Source organism: Amblyomma americanum, chromosome 3, assembly GCF_052857255.1.
Source record: "Amblyomma americanum isolate KBUSLIRL-KWMA chromosome 3, ASM5285725v1, whole genome shotgun sequence".
NCBI classification, from domain to species: Eukaryota; Metazoa; Arthropoda; class Arachnida; order Ixodida; family Ixodidae; genus Amblyomma; species Amblyomma americanum.
Genome location: NC_135499.1, coordinates 225,873,347 through 225,891,011, shown reverse-complemented (window position 1 = coordinate 225,891,011; position 17,665 = coordinate 225,873,347). Strand labels below are relative to the sequence as shown.

The 17,665-nt window shown below is 45.8% G+C and overlaps 1 protein-coding gene and 1 pseudogene across 2 annotated transcripts in view; both read right to left on the bottom strand.

Annotated features, from left to right (window-relative positions):
• The window catches only part of cert (ceramide transfer protein), a 34,106-nt gene extending 22,112 nt beyond the window's left edge, over positions 1–11,994 (bottom strand). The window contains exons 1-6 of one of the 2 annotated variants that reach the window (XM_077660315.1): positions 11,613–11,994; positions 8,682–8,798; positions 8,058–8,247; positions 5,360–5,461; positions 2,006–2,187; positions 48–146 (exon numbers count right to left, since the gene is read on the bottom strand). In XM_077660315.1, coding sequence (XP_077516441.1) covers positions 48–146; positions 2,006–2,187; positions 5,360–5,461; positions 8,058–8,247; positions 8,682–8,798; positions 11,613–11,849 — 927 coding nt within the window. In that variant the 5' untranslated portion in view covers positions 11,850–11,994. The remainder of the gene's footprint in view (positions 1–47; positions 147–2,005; positions 2,188–5,359; positions 5,462–8,057; positions 8,248–8,681; positions 8,799–11,612) is intronic. The other variant, XM_077660314.1, reaches the window with a different exon arrangement.
• A 590-nt stretch (positions 11,995–12,584) lies between these two features.
• On the bottom strand, positions 12,585–12,734 carry LOC144126394 (U2 spliceosomal RNA; annotated as a pseudogene).
• Between the last annotated feature and the right edge of the window lie 4,931 nt (positions 12,735–17,665).

Genomic DNA, 17,665 nt, shown 5'->3' with positions numbered 1-17,665 from the left:
CTAGACAGAAATCTAGGGCTACAACAGAATGAAAGAAAGGGTGTTGCCTCATAATCCGGGCCTCCAAGGACAGCTGGAGGCTGTGACCTTGCTTCGGACACGGCTTGCTTGTATGCCTCCTCCATTTTCTTGCGCTTGTCCACCTCCTGCATTGCATTCGCACCAAGAAGTGTGCAGTAGCTTAAGCTGTCACACCAATTTTTCACTTAAATTTGACAACGGAACTGCGCAACCCTTAGCACTTCCAAATAGCAAACAAAGTTACAAGTTACACAGTAAAAAGTTCCCTGATGTAACTGCTGCTGCTGCAGCAGGTTATTTTGCAGCAGAAAACTCAAACCAGCACGAGTGAAACCAATTCCACTTTCTAAATTTTCAGCAACTTAGCACTGCCATTTCCTCTTCAACTAATTAGCAAAATATCCAATCCAGTGCTATGCTAGGCACTACTGCTCCAATAATGATCTCAGTGCCCACATGCTTATCGAAATGACAGATGCATTGCATATGCCACAAAAAAATCCTTTATACAGAAAACACACGCACAATGACCTCACTCACTCTCTCTCTCTCACACACACATACACAACACACATGCACACAAACACACACATGCGCGCGTGCATGCACGCACGCACATACTAGGAATGCATTCTACAAGTACCTAGAGTGATGTGGCGGTCAGGTGATGCGTACAAGTAATGCTGGACAAATTCTCACATGGCACTCCTCCAGCTCTATGCAACTTTTGACTATATCAATTACATGATTACAGTTATGGCATAACTGTCAATATCAATGCAGATTTTCACACTGATGCTTTTTACATTTTCACAACAACTATATGCTCCACCCAAAAGCTGGTTCCTTCTAACTTTTCAATCACCTACTGTATCATTGCACTCCCCAACAAACAACTACACTTTTGTTTGTAACAAGTCAATGAATCATCGCTCTACTCATTGAAACTCTCCAAGATGGCAAGATAAGCACAACAGGGTGTGTCTTGGTGGTCAAAGACATATCTCGTCTGAAAGCAAAGGGAGGAATAAAAGACATGCTCATGTGTACAACCTACCAGCCAGGTCCGATGACCCTCACAAACAACAAAATGATCCAGTGTTGCACTATCTCTTATAGAGCCTCATTGAGCAGCCATGTAAGCCAACACCTTCACTTCCAAGAATTAGAGCTAAAAAAGAACAGCAGCAGGAGCGCGACATCACACTGGAAAACACCGCAGCAGCAGCACGGCACACCTCTTGCTCATCTTGTGGGCAGCAGCCAATCTGGTACACACACACACACGAGCAGAGTCTTGTCAGCCTGGCTGAGAAGCGTGCGCGGCAGCAGTGAGCTGCCATTTGCCACCACCGGCAGAGATCAGATCGTGTGTCAGACTGGGCGCCAGAGGCAAGGCTCCATATCAGGGGCAACAGCAGCATGCTCCTCTCACTTCCCCCCCCCGCCCCCCCCCCCCCCCCCCCGCCCCACAACCGAGCTATGCAACCCGAGAGGCCAACAGAGATAACAGGCTACAGATATGCCTGCAGGTTGCACTGACAAAGAGGAGAAAGAAGATTCTCTAAACTGTTACGAATAAGAGCCAGGCAGAAGTTCAGTGCTACTGCATAGCAATAGTACTCTGGAACATGCCCCACAACTAAGACAGCCTACGCAAACCCTCACCCAACCCCTGCAGAAACCAAAAATTTTGAATTCATGGGTGACAGGTGACACCCTCAATGCCTGCTTTCTTCTGGCTAGTTAGAGCACAAAAGTTAAGCCAGATTACAGCCTCAAGTAGTTTAGGGGCCCCTATAGGACATCGACCAAGATATGCAGAAGCAAAAGAGTGAAACTGCCACGCTTTGCACAAGTGCACCTTCTCTGCTTAGCATCCTTGTGCCTAAAGGTGGCTAGCATGCCCAAATTTGAGGAACAACAGAGATACTGCGCACTGCTCCAACCAGAAAGAAAAGGCACGAATCACAAGGGTGCTCACCCGTTCCAACTTCCGCTTCCAAGCTTCCTCGCGCTGTGCCATTAGGTCGATGCAGTGCGACAAGGTGGCCAGGATGCCTGCTGTGGTGGCCTTGAATGTGATGGCCTCGCCACGAAAGTCGACTGGAGGCAGCATCCCCGCTGCTGCAGGTGACCGCCGCTCGCGGCCCCGGTCACCACCTTCTGGGTGCATCAATCCCCATGCAGTGCAACAACTATGGAGCCTCACACCAAAAGACTTCCAAGTCAGAGGGTGCACACCGCTCAAATGCTCAAACAAATTCCCCCTACAACTTACTGCTCTAGCAGCACTTACAGAAAAGTAACAAAAGTAACAAATTCAGTTACTTTACACTAATCAAACTGCGTTGACATCACCAAACTATGCAACATAGTATAGCTCTATTAGCCCATTGCATTCATCATGAAGTGTCATATTATTAAAATGCACACAATGTGAAACACTGCATTACAGAACCTTGAAGGTAATTAATAATCACTTAATGTACTAAAAACATGAAACCAGGTTAGTATAAGACAACAGAGAAAGCGAGGTTGGAGATATTTTGTACAATAAGAAATGATTTGAAGATATATTAATATCTCCCAAGAAGCAAAATTAGACAGGTGTGTGAACTGATGAACCACTAAAATTATTCAGCACAAGCATGTCACAAGGCAGGGTTCTCAAATACATTCAGATATGCTATGTTACGATATATATGCAGAGCAAAAAGAGGAGAGAAGCTAGAGCTTTAGATGCGTAAGAGAAACATAAATCAATGAACAAAACTAGTGCAATGATGAAGCAGCAAACACAGATGAAGCAATGATGATGAAGCAGCATGCTGTCACAACACTCTTCACACAGGAAACTGAGTCAACTACAATATTCCTAGAATGTTTCATGAGCTCCTCCATTGTATAACAGATAGTTTTAGTTTTACATACTCCAGCACTCTACATATGCAGTTCTATATCATATTATGCAGCAACAATGGTAAACTGTTTAGCATGTCAAATATTCAGAGATGCTGGCATATGTGAATAACAAAAATGCTGTTTTGCACTGCTTACAAGCTAACACGGGCTGATGTTTTATAAGACAGAATGAACAGAGTAGCTTGGTGCTAACAAGGCCCTGTGCACTATGCCAATAGCACACGACAACAGTGCGTTATCAGCTGGGCTGACTCGTATGAAGATAAGACATGGGTGTAAGCAGATAGCCGCATAAAAGCAGCACAAGAGAATGAAAGCCACTGATCAGCCTTGGCAAGTGACCTCCAGCTGTCATGCCTTGCTCATCAAACAAGAAACAATTTTATGAAGGGTCATAAAATTGCAATAAAAGAAAGAGGTCCTGCCTAGAACCATTCCAATCTCATGCTATTGACCTCACGGATGCAATGGAACAGGATGCAGTGCATGCTGATAAGTGCTCAAACTGCTTGCCAGCGCTTCGCAGCAGTGCAAGGAGCCATCACAGGAAGCACATCAATATCTTTTAAAACTTAAAACATCAGAACTGCGCCTGTATCTCCTAAGTTATAAATTGGCTCTACTGCCATTTCTTGATCGCATAACAGGGCTGTGAGAACAGCAGGCAACAGGCTCAACACAAAATGAACACAAAGCCATGAACATAAATCACTGCTATCGTGCTCAGTGTAGCCCTTGGATTAAAATGTGGTTTCTCTTTGTTAGCCTCTCCCTGTCACTTTTTATTTCCACAAGCCACAGCTTTGACCCTTACAATATTAGACAGCAATCGCCGCGGCCAGCAACATCTATTTCTCCCTTCTTGTAATGTTTTAATACACAACTACCACTATTAAAAAGTGACACCTGAGCACTATTTTAACAATTGAGTGCATTTTCTTATCGAGTGTAAAGCAAGGCCGCAGCATTTGATTCAGAGAAAGATGACAATATTTGCCACTCAATGTAAAAAACAAGCACTGACGAGGCAAATGGACCATCAAATGCTAGGTGCCGGTCCAGCCAATATAATACCCCTGTCACACGGGCATTTCGAGGGCCCTCGAACCGATAGTCTATCGACTCAAAGGCGATCGAGCGCTGCTACACGGGCAGTTTCAATGGCGATCGAGTCAATAGCCTATCGAGTCAACGGAGTAGCGCAGAACTCCATCGAGATTTCGAGGGCCTTCGAGCGCTGCCCAAGGTTGCTAGCGTTGCTTCGAGCGGCGCCAAGCGCACTTTCGTACACGACACATTCACGGTGCAAAAACATGAGCAAACATTATTCGCATAAAGCTTAATGCAAGCAGTCTGTAAAATTATTTTAAAATTATATTAGACTTGTTTTAAGCGCATTAATTTTGCGTTGCAATCTTTGCGTTGCTTGCGTACTTAACGTTGACAACATGGCGGCACCCTGCCCGCCCGCTTCACAGCGATAACAGCTTCGTCGCTAATCCCTCAAAGCAATATCGTGTTCTAAGCTGTTGTACTCGCCTTCGATTAGCCCATTCTTACCCTCGCATAAGGTTTCAAGAGAGAAATAGCTCTTGCTTTTCAGACAGAAGGGCAATTTCCCAGGTCTTAAGCCTGACGAAGCAGCGCTGCGACGCAGTTGGATTGGCTGGGTTTTGGCTCGTCTTGTATTATAGTGGCTACAGCAGTGTCTGCATATGTCCGTCGCGTACGTGCAAGTAAAAGGGGTTTGAACGACTTTCGCGTATGCGTGTATTTCAGCATTTAGTATACATTTTCAAATATTTTTCTTATTTTTGCAAAATCCAAAGTAGCGATTCTGGCGCCACACATCCGTGGCGTAAGACACGAGAACCATTTCAATGGCCATTGGCCATTGAGATTTGCCGTGTAGCAGCGGCGAGTTCGATGGCGATTGAAAATCTCGAAGACCCTCGACTCGAGGGTGATTGAAACTGGCCGTGTGACAGGGGTATAAGAAGGAATACTGAATTTTATAACAAAGTATGATTACTTTGCGAGTTTTTTTTTTTCTAAATAGTGTTTCTGCAGACAACTGATCCCCATGATGCCATCCCAAGTTTTATGCAGAAGTAAAGAGCTGTTGATGGCCAAACGCACATCAGCACATGAATCCTAACAGTGTACTCAAAAGGCAAACTACGTCCACCAACAAGACACAAATTCACTACCTGACCATGTGCACAGCTTTATGTGCACACAAAAGCAGTGAGCCACACATAAAACACATACAATGCCTGTATATGTAACAGCACCTGACAATACAAATTAAGTAGTCACACTTCAAAAAATGGCATGCAGCAACAGATAGTTTGAACACATGCCGTCAGATGCACTAAAGTGCCAAGTCACAGATGTGTGGCAATAAACCCACCTTTGAAGTGAGATGCCAAAATCTCCAATGTCTTTGATGCCGTGTCCTCGCCTAGTATATCTCTCACCAGTGGACTTCCGTCATCCCCGTTCTGCTCTGCAGCTGCAGCAAATGCATTCAAGCTACCTCAGGACCTCTCTTTGCTATCTATTACCAGCTGTGTTCCCCAAACAACTAATGAAGCAGTGCATACAACGGCAAATTCAAGAAATCAGGTGAACCGGGAAAATAGATGTCAAATGATCACAACGACATGTGGTGGCATCCAATGCCTACCTCAGCTCAAAGGTATCTACTGCTGCTTGAGCAATCAAAGAATAGTTTAGTTTATGTTTATGGGGGTTTAACGTCCCAAAGCAACTAAGGCTATGAGAGATGCCGTAGTGAAGGGCTCCGGAAACTTCGACCATTTGGGGTCCTTAATGTGCACTGACATCGCATAGTACACGGGCCTCTAGAATTTCGCCTCCATCGAAATTCGACCGCTGCGGCCGGGATCGAACCCGCGTCTTTCGGGCCAGCAGCCGAGCGCAATAACTACTCAGCCACCGCAGCGGCTCAATCAAAGAATGAAGTGAGTAATGCCCAAAGGCAGGATATTTGTTCTTACTTCGTCCTTGTTGTTAAGAGCTATCGTCTTGGCTCCAAAGAAGACCAACGAGCCTGAATTGCCCAATTTGCCAGACTAGGTACCTTGTCTACTTCTACAATTGAAACTTTGCACAACTAACCGTGTTATGTACACACATGAACAACATGATAGCAACAGCCAGATGAAGTTCACTGGCAGTTTCGTTTTATGTTAATTGACCTCCTGGAAACACCAGCATTGCTAGCCAAAATCCATGTGTACACCTGCCAAGTTCAAAAACAAGCTCAAAATACTATATAGTACTAGCAAGAATGATTGCATACTTCTCTATGCTATACCAGGGCCGTTGTGCCATTATGTGATGCAGACAGGGAGCAATTACTTTTCATTCTTTATATGGCCCACCCTAATGAATGCTTCCCACACTACAGTCAAAGTAGGGACAAGAATGCTCAGGAATAATCAGCAATGATTACTTTCTTTTCTGTTGGAAATGCAATGATGAGGGGTCATCTAAGGCAATGCCTTTCTGCTCCTCAAGTCTGCACCATGTTATGTGATAAAATTAAATAAAAATTGGCCATTTTTGAAACCTTCTGAAGGTACCTTAAAGGCATAGTTCCCTACCTAATTAGTAATATTTCTGACAAAGAAATAGAATTTTTAGACGTAAATTTTTTTCCATAAATAATCCTCCTTTCCAATGGTTGCCACTTCTGACAAAAATGACTCCACCCACGGCCTCCTCAAATGCACTAGTTTCATAAAGTCAACATCACAGAGTCTTCATGTCGACAATTTATAGAGGGACGCGACTTTCACATAGCGAAAATCTTGAAAAAAAAAATCGAATCTTAGAAAACATCACATTTGGTATATACAAACTCTTTCTAATAAAATACAGCAAAATTTTTCTCCGAAAACAGCCCAGAAGTGACTTCAAAGAATATTTTTGTGACACAGGTAGCAAAAAACTGGCTGAAATCTCTGCAAAAATGGCAGATTTTCAAACATGATATCTTAGCTTTTGCACTGCTGCTCGCATCAAGATTGGTGTCACCGGAACGCTGGTTTCACCGCAATTCTCCTCCCGTAAGAATCACACATCTATAAGGCCCCCAGAGCAAAGGACATTGAACACTCCAGTCATGGGTGTTTTGATGGGCTTGTACAACTTCAGTGCGAGTTCACTCAGAACTGTTTTTTGACCTGGCTTGCAGAAAACGCAGCACAACAATGGCTTCATGGATTTGTTTTGAGTTTTGTTCCACCGTGTTCCTTTACAGATTCTTCACGCTGTGATATTCACATTTTTTAATTACTTTCTCATTTTTTAAATCCGTCACTAATTTGTCATGACACTAATGAGTGCATCATGCAAGCATGAATATAACATTCTGTGTAGAAAAACAACAGGCAGTTAAAAATTTTGAAGAAAGTTACTGCATCAATCATTCCTTTAGGTAAAACTTAAAGAGTGACTGCAGACTCCTACCGTGTTTTGTTGCCACGCTAGGCTTTGTGCAAGTTTGGCACAGCAATGAAGCGCACAAGAATTTATGATGTCAAAACTCCGGAAGATATATGAGTGAAATTCTGTATTTAAGCATTCAGTAGACCTTCCAATTGGCATCCCAAATTTCACTGCTCTGCAAAGAAAAAATTCAAAATTTCACCTCCGAAAACCTCATCATCCCTTAATCGGCTACTCTACATTGCTACAAAGTTTTTACAAACAGGTGCAAATTATTCCAGAAGGCAACCTGCCAATGAGCCACAAAACCCAGTGTTCTCATAAAAACAAAGGCTCTGCTACAACACAGAACATTGCAAAAACACCAACAGGCAAAGGACTATGCTGCGAAAGTATTAACCAGAATATTTCCATGCCCCCCAATTTTCCAAGTTTTTCCCCATTTATTTATTATATACACGAATAAACCAGTGGAATGACAAGCGGCTGACCAATATTATTTTTGTCTCGCAACCAAATACTAAGAAAAGGGCACAAGATGACAAAAAAGGTCCACAGAAGCACCAGCAAAAGCACGAGAACACAAGAAAAGAAAAGTGGATAAAAAGAAGTGCACGATAAATAAAACTGACCTGCGCAGGCATCAAAGTAGGCCTGCAGGGTGTCAACCTGGCGGCAGAGAATGTCTCGAAATGTTTCCATCTCAAGCAATTTCTCCCGAAGACCTCGACCTTTCTTCAGAGAGGACACGCTTGTTGAACCCAGGGAAAGTGCCGAGCCATGGCGGCGTAGGCTGTTCTCACTCCCATAGGCCGAATCGACCTGGAGGCGAGTGGTCCAGCAGGGAACGATCACACAATATTCAGGTAGAGGGTTGGCCAACCTTCTCAACACATAGTGGCATTCTTTAGCAACATTCCAGTGGGAGAAGTCAGTGCACCAAATAAGAATACGAAACTCAAGTATGACACTTCCTGCCAAAATCGCTACTCTTACAATGGCCTTTTCCAACAAAAGTCTCAACAAGACTTTACACAAACCAAGCACTATTCAAAGAAAAGTGACAGAGTGACCGCTGGAATCCCTTGAAGGCCAATGTTACAGCAATGATGCGACAAATCACATTTACGTACTGATGACACTGTTCGCCTCCTTAGAACAAGATACCACCCAGAAACATTTTTTTCATTAAGTAATGAAGGACGTGTGCCAGCTCTATCATGCTGCCAAGAACACAATTGCAAGCATCAGCTCACCTTGTAGGCGTCCAGAGCTTCAACCCACCGATTCCTCTCCTCTGACCCGTCTGCTCGCAAATACCAGACACAGTCATTAACGCTGACGTCGAAGCGGCACTCGTCGAACTCGTGTGGCTGTAGAAAAAAGGCACCACACACAGCTCTTCAGAACTGTGGAAAAGTGCGCTATGCTAAGCTATAACCTATACCACTGAATTTCACACCAGCTCAGAATACAGTGCAGCAAATGCCCATGCTAAGCACACCACTTCAACACCAAGACATACCGGTTAATAACAGTAAAAGAACCCTGAACCATTCCTGTCAGCACTTTCCTGCCTCTCAATTTGGTGCTATCCACAGTGAATACTGCACATAAAACGCTGCCATTAGCCAGCCTCTTGTGGGGGGAGAAGACAGCAGTACATCCATAAGCATCCCATTGAAGAGTACAGACAGCACAATGACAACCGAGCATGAGAAGTGCCGGAGGACCAAGCACATATACAGTCATGTTTTATGGCTTATGGGGTTTGATGTCCCAAAGCGACTCTGGCTATGAAGGATGCTGCAGTGAATGATCCACCTTTTCCACACAGCCGCTCTATGTATGTACGCCTCTTCTCCTGCAGCTCCATTGGTTGAAAACAGAACCGCAGCCCCTACTGCGCTTGCGCAGTTCATGTTATCGACGGGTGTGTGCGACAGATGGCGACAGCTGTCAAGCACACACTTCCCACTTCGCAGGCGCAGCTCGCTCCACATGGAACCGGATCGCGCCAGTCTCCCACACGTGTTTTCAACCAGTAGCATGCGAATTTTGCTACTTCCCAGAGGGCGCCACATTTTGTGAAAAAGGAGGATTTTGGCCACCTGGAGTTCTTTAACATGTACTGACATCACACAGTACATTTCGCCTCCACTGAAATGTGGCCACCGCTGCCAGGAACAAAGACACCATCTTTCGGGTCAGCAGGCGAGCACCATAACCAACTGAGCCACTGCGGTGGCTACATGTACAGTCAGGCTTAATATCACCTAAATATCCGAATCAGTGACAACTGACCACCTAGATCAGAACCAATTACGACTATCAGTTTCACATCAGCAAAACAAGACAAATCTTTCCTGGTGCAACAACCGCTACTTCTCCACTAAAAGTGATGGTGAGCGGTAATGTAGCTAAAGGCCAGCTATGTTCCCACATCTTGTTCAGCCTTCCAGCAAAAATGAACTGCAGTGGTGTTCTTTAACCTGAAGAGGTTAAACCTGGAGAAACTAATATATCTGTCGCAAGGCCGTTCACTTCGTTTTTATTTCCCAGCATGCAAGCAATGTAACAAAAAATAGAGGGCATCCTAAGAGACAAGAATATAACAGTTGTAACAAAAGGAGAGTTAGAACCCCTTCAGGCATGAAGAATAAAAAAACAACAAAGAAGGTGCTGCATTCTCCATTGACATTTATGCTTGTGTATCAGGCCTTACAACTCACACAAAAGGTTCTCATGGAAATTTTCGTATGCAAAGCTATGCACATAGGAATAAAGGGAGTACTAAAAGCACCGACAATGCTATGAGTTTTTGTCAAAAGATGTGAATGACAGCAGTTTGCACAGAGTAACACCTGCATAATAAACAAGTTGCCTAACATAAGTGGATGTCACATTTACCTTTCCTCCTCAGACATGTATAGATCTCCATTGAGTAAGGCTTTCACCCACACAAACCATTAAAAAAAGAAGCAAGAAATGTTGACCCACATATAAACCCTTTACAAAAAATTGGCATGCTAGGCTCACTCTGAAATTCAAGGTTAACAAGAAGAAAACTGTGCTATAATTCCGGACTCCCTATCACACTGATGACAACAGTATGTCTGGAATGCAATGGATCCTTGTCCGTTGTTAAAATGTAAAAGTTTGTGAGGAAAACAAATGAATCCGTGAAGTCTGTCTCGGCAAATTAAAAACAGCGTGGGGTTTCAGCGCCGCAGTTTTCAGCTTGGCATAGCGCCTTGCACACGTCTCCCGCCATGACGACGGGCACCCTCCCGAAATAACGAAATCGCGCCTTTGTCAACTCACAATGTTTTCCAGTTTCGTTTAACTGACAGATGGCGTCATAGTCACGTGCTTTGGTGCCAATTAAAACTGCTTTTATTTTTCAGTTTTTCCTCTTGCGAGCCGCGGTAACGGTTTCATAGATCACGACGCCCCTGGCAGCCACTCGGTGTTTCCTCTTAGAAGGACGCCGATCCCGGCAAAAGAAAGGAAGGCAGCACAGGCACGACATCCGCGCGTCGCCTTTCCTGTGCAGCGAGCTCGCATGTCATGCAACGCAGCAGCGCACAGAGGGGGCGTTGCCAGGCTAAACGACGCTCGCCGCGCAATAAATATCGCCACGCTGTTGCAGGCCGGAGTCTGCCGCCCACGTAATGCGGCTCCGACAGGGGCGATCAAGAGCTCCACAAAGCCCAACACGTTGTCTCGTGCGACACGTCCGCCACGGGAATCGCGCTTGTTGCATTTTGAGAAGATAATGTAAACAGTCGCGCCACACAGGAACGCGGCGACGCCGCAGCCGACGCCTCCCCTAAACGACAGCCGTCTCGCGTCGCAGTTCGCACGCTAACAGCACAACAGGCAATGAATGCATGGAATATGCAGTACAAAACCGCGGCGGCGACGTTAAAATTAGATTAGCCGGAAAGATCAGCACCTGCTGCTTGCAGCAGCCTCTGTTTTTGAGAGCACCAAGAGGTGGGGATGCAAAAGGGCGTCGCCGTAAGAACACGATGAAAAATCCTTAATTTCGCCCACACCGGTGCTGTCTGTTTTGCCGCGTCATTCCCGACTACAAAACGATGACGGAGAATGACTTCCGTCAGCTCTAGCAGCAAGAGTGGAAGCAAATGAGGGACAATTAGGCCTAAACTTCGAGTGCCCACCTTGACCGTAGCCTTGTAAATGCTGATCGCGCCACGACATCCAAAAGCCGTGTCATTTTCTGACTTGTAGTAGGACAATGTGCCATCCTTGAGCACAATGAATCTGTCCTGCCAGCCATGGATATAATTAGTCCATTTGCACAGAGTTCCTTGCAGTTCGTGAGGACTGGTCGGGTGCTCAAAATCCTCCTCGTCGTCACTCAAGTTGATGCTGTGGTCATCCATCGTGCTCAACATGTCGTGAGGTCGGTCCTGGGGTGGTAGGGAGGGCGACGGCGCTGAAAGCCAATCCAAACAGGGTCTCCGCAGCGAGACGTCTGTTTCTGCTTTGCCTTACATGCCTCGCGCACTCATATCGCCTGTATCGGACGCCATCTTAGATTTTGGGAAACAAAAAGGAATGACGACAAAAGAGCGCTCTCAGGGTTGCTAAACCTCTCTGCGATTCAAGGCCGTGAAGGCCGTAGATGGGAACGGCGATTCAGTGTTTGGCGGCAAAATTGAAGGCTTCGAAACGATGTTAACGACGCCTATTTTTCCTAACGCCTGCAGAAAATGGAAATGGAACAGATTTTTTGCTCAGATGAATTCGCGATCCAGTTATTTTGTTGCATGTAAGACAAATTGGCCATTTAACTAGTTTGCGGACGCAGTCGCGTACTGAGGCCGCATGCCGCTGTGGCCCTGTATCTTGCCCTGTATCTGGGTTTGCCGACCGCTGACTCGCTATCGGCATACCCCTCGTGCTGATCTTCCCTCGCTGTGGCGATGATAAAAACAGATGTCGCTTTGTCTTGCTGTTGCCTAGCAGCAACTGTCTGGATCTGTCTGTCTGTCTGTTGTTGCCAGGAAGAAAGAAAGGAAAGTGCACAGGCCAGCTCACTGGCTCAAGCCGAGCCACAATCGTTACCACGTGCAGATAGAAGGAGAGTTGAAAGATGGGATAGAAAGACAGGATAGTAAAGACGCGCTAAAGACAAGGCCGGTCCCGGAGGTAGTGCAATACCGGGCCAACCGGTGGCGGGAGTGAAGCATCCTTCAAACTCTCCGCCACATTTCCAAAAATAAGTCCAACTTGGATCCGTAACAGATACTTTACGGGTCCGGACACTGTCTGGATATTTTTCTTTCCTTCTAGCCATTGAGAAGAAAATAAAGAGTCACTAGAAAAATGCGCAGATGCGTGTCTGTGTAAATTAGTTCGTTCCAGAAAACCACGACCTAGTGTCGACGCTGGTGTGGTCTCTCTCCCTGTACGAAGTTTTTAATCGTTAGGTGTATGTTATTGCAATGTCCCTTTTATTTAGATACATTTGTTTGCTTCGTGGGATAAGGTATACATATATGCGGCTCACCTGTTGACGCCAAATTAGAGCACCGCTATCCCATGAAGCGGACAAAACGGGGGAGGGGGGTCAGTTAAAGCAGAAAGGTGGGCCAGTTGGTGTTTCAAATTTCGGAACACTGCGTCAAAATAAAGGAAGGGGACCTAGAAGAGGAACATTCAATGCATACGCTGGGCGATCCTGTGTGTTTACCTTCAAAGTGCCCATCCCTTATGCTTGTGCAATGCTCAAAATTTGAGAACTGAGGCTACGTCATGAGGTCAGCAAGGAGTATTTTGATGACGCCAAACCGAGTTGAAGGTCCCGTAAGCCACACCAATTTCTGGAAGCGCAGCGAGAGACAAAGTTTTTCATTTAGAAGCACAGATATTTTTTCGAATATAAGTTTTTAAAAAGAGTTGAAATGCGAAAAAGGCGATCACAAAGCTATGAAGCAGTCGTTTAAAACGTAAATGGAAACCGATTCCAAAGATTGCCAAGGCGACCAATGCTGCGCAGACGGAAGTATGGCACTGTTGCGAAAGAAGTAGCAAATGATTTGCATTTTGTCATTCGACGCAGTGTTTTATTCCCGGAAATTTTCGTTCTCCATATACAATCTCAACAACAAAAGTCATTATCGTAACCCTGCGTACACTTGCTGGTCTGAGTGAAACAAAAGAAACAAACACGCGTACATTGAAACAGCTGCAGAAAGAGGAAGCTTTTAATTATTCACCATGCCAATCACAGCGGTCCTAAATTCTTACTACTACGACGAACAACTCAAGCCCCGTTTACATGAATGTGACAGAAGTCAACTCCAGTCCCCTTTTTGACGGGAAGTGCAAAAACGTCGAGGAAGAGAGTATAGAGGACGAGTCATGTCTTTCCTTCTCAAAGCCTACTCTTTCCCTCAAAAAGGGGACTAGAGCCGACTTTGTCGTATTCATGTAAACGCGCCTTCAGAAGCAGTCGACGGATGTGCGACAGCTAAGCGTACAAGCATGTTTGTTTTTCGTCAGTCGTGTAGATGAATTCTCTGTGTTCGCAAGAGTACGTTGATCCGGCCGAGTCAACCTTTAACGAAATCACCAGATAAAAACGCTTTTCTGTCTTCCTTTGTATGCACCCAAATGCATGCACTGCAGTTTACTACTGGCCAAGGCGCCGACGTTCGCGAGTGATACGGGGCTTGTCATTGACACAGCTGCCCGCCCTTCTCTCCCCTGTCGGCGTCCGGTCGCTACCAGTCGAGGCCCGCACGTTTTGCTTGACCTTGGTGGGCTTGCAAGGTCTCCGGCTGGCGCTTCGAGATACCATCTTGCACAGCGTCGGGACTCAGGAAAAGAATGGCGACATAAGCGAGATCTGTTGCAGATCGCATGCGAGGGAGTGCGAGCCGCAAAAGTGCCGCTCAAGCTCTCTCACCGGGGCTGGATATCGAGGTCAAGACCTCTATACGGGGTGGATGAGAAGCAAGCTTTGCGCTACTAGAACTGGTTCACCTCGTTCAACGCTTTTTGATTCATTGATCGCACGTAACAATAAAGCATTCGCGCATCCTTGCATGGCATATGGGACTACGCTGTCCCCCGCTTCAATAATGTCCTGTTATAGTGCGCGTGCGAAGGAAAGCGCGCAGCTTAGGATTAAAGTACTTCTCCGAGTACATATACATGAAAAGGTTATTATTATTTATCCCCACATATTCCTCCAGAAATTTAGTATCTTTAGAGGTCATTTTGACATTGCTCATATGTAGCCGTCTCATGGAACTAAATAGACATAGCGACAGAAGTGATCGGAGCTGTTGCGGATGGGGTGCAGGGCCCCAGTTGCTTTTGCTGACTTCTTGGCGATGGTGAGCAGTGCCTCCTGGTCTCGTCTTCTAGGCCATAAAAAGGGTATTCCAGTAAAAAAAAAATATCGCAAGGCATAAGACTCGAACTCACGACCTCATTGTTTACTAGACAGGCGCTTTAACCAACTAAGCCACGGCGCCGACGCCTCGCTTAGTGTAGGGCGTTCACCAAGAATGGCTCAAGGGACTGCCGCTGCAAAAAGAATCAACAGCGAAGGCACCGGTGAGATTCGAACTCACGATCTCCTGTTTACAACAGATCACAAACATGTTTTGCGCTACATTCTCAAACATCAAGATGGTTTTTTTAAGGTTTAACGTCCCAAAGCGACTCAAGCTATATATGAGGGACGCCGTATTGAAGGTCACCGGAAATTTCGACCACCTGGGGTTCTTTAACGTGCACTGACATCGCACAGTACACGGGCCTCTAGAATTTCGCTTTCATCGAAATTCGACCGCCGCGGCCGGGATCGAACCCGCCTCTTTCGGGCCAGCAGCCGAGCGCCTGTAACCACTCAGCCACCGCGGCGGCTCACGTGAGAAAATCAAAACTGTTTCAAAAGAACACGAACTCTCCATCAACTCGATAACTTAATCTCCAAAACATAGCTCCTTGTACACTTCACGCAGCTTAAATATGTTTTCTTTGAAGTAATCTCGGACAGACCGCGCATCTTCATCGCAGTGTCGTACAGCCATCCTGCTTCGCCAAATGCTTTGCAGGGCAAGAAAGAAAAACACATCGTATTTATAAAGATCGGGCTCAACGTCCAGGAATCGTATCCCATACGGCGTCAAGGGTAAGTCTTTCTTTATTGTACGCTGAAGCACGTCCCAAAAGAGCAGCGCATCCCAGCAATCAATAAAGACGTGTTCTATTGACTCTGGTTTGTGACATAACAAGCAGTCAGCACCCCATGGTAAAAACAATCCCTTCTCCTCCATCCATGTTTTAACCGGCAACGTACGAGTGTGCGACTTGAAGAAAAACGTCTTCACACCCGCTGGCACCACTCTTTTCCTTAATCTTTTTAAAACATTTCCTCCTTGGCCTCCACTATAGAGATCGATATATTAATTGGATCATGGAAGACACAGTCAAGCAAATCTTTTAGCAATTTCTTACGCGTGGCATTTGAAAGGTATTCCAAACTGAACCGAGTATTTAGAAACCGGAAAGCAAAGACCACTTCTTTCAAAAATCTACTTGCACTGTATCGCATCCCGTCTACAGTGGAGATAGCATAGTTTGTGCAAAGGCGAAGAAAGCCTCAATTGAATAAAAGACCGCAGGAAAGGGTCGCGTTCATCTCGAAGAAACATAAATCTTGACACCCGCTGCCTCAAGTACAAGTGCACTGTATCGCATCCCGTCTACAGTGGAGATAGCATAGTTTGTGCAAAGGCGAAGAAAGCCTCAATTGAATAAAAGTCCGCAGGAAAGGGTCGCGTTCATCTCGAAGAAACATAAATCTTGACACCCGCTGCCTCAAGTACAAGTGTGGCAAAGAAAGGCCCCCTTTTCTCAAACGCAGAAATAAGTTATCACGTTTAGTCCTCTCCCACGAGGACTGCCAAACAAAAACGGCGAAGAGAATGAAACTTTTGAATGTTAACTCGAGAGCACGAAAGGACCTGCAACAAATAGCACAGTTTTGAAAGAAGGTATACACTTCATATGTTTTCGCGCGCGAATATAGACAGCCGGCCATTTCTGTGTACGCGTGGACAGTTCTTGAATTTTCCCCTTCCAAAAGTCATCGTTATCTTGATACTTGTCAAGAGGAACACCTAGGTACTTGGAAGGGACATGTGACCATTTCACACTTGCATGAAACAAAGGCGCTGATGTCCAGTTCCCATGCGAAAGACCCGCACATTTGCCCTATTGCATGCGTTATCCGTAGACTACGTTTAAACGTGGCATTCACGCGCAAATACTTGCACTTAATAGGACAAGCGGACTCCCCGGAATGTTCCACATGTGGCGTGCTAGAGACTATAGAACATGTTTTAGTGGCGTGTCCAGCGTATGCACGTGAAAGACTCATACTCGCATCTGCTCTGACGCCTATGGACACATCGCTCCTCTCTGAGGATTTGATCCTCGGTGCTTGGCCAGATAGTTTTAGAACTGTAAAGGCAACGCGAGCGCTCTCACGCTTTTTGAGCGACACGGACCTTGTCTCGCGTTTGTGATGTCAGAAAGGTGCCTTTTTTTAAGTAGTTTTTCATCTGCCTCCTCCCATCATCATCGTCCCCCATCGTGACCTTCTTTTATCTCCTCTTCCCGTCCCCCAGAGCAGAGTAGCAGGCAGATATTTATTTTTCAGGCCAACCTCTCTGCCTTTCCTATCAATAAACCCTCTCTCTTGTCCAGATTAACAACGCTATTGTTTGCATCACAAAACAACTGACATCGCATGTTCTCATACCTGCCACCTCAGGGCTTTCAATTCGTAAAATCCTGGTGGGGAGGGGTGGGGGGGGGGGGGGGTAGCCAAGACAGCATACAATTTTTTTCTTAGACGTCGTGCTTCGTCGCCAGTCCACGACGCGATAGCGCTGAAGCATCTTCGCTCGTGGCGTCGCACGTGAGGGAAACGCGCAACTGCGAACAGCACGTGACGAACGCGGAATTTCAGCACGCTTGAAGAACGCAAGTATCACTATAATGCGATACAGCGCGAATAAAGACGGGGACGAAGCGAGACAAGACACCACAGCGCTGACTTCAACTGAATTTTTATTGCGGAAAGGGGATATTTATACAGGAAATGGAGGGGAACGCATGATGCCGCTACTGCTGGAATTGATACGCGGGATAAGATATTTAAAGGCGAAAAGAAGAGGCTGCAACA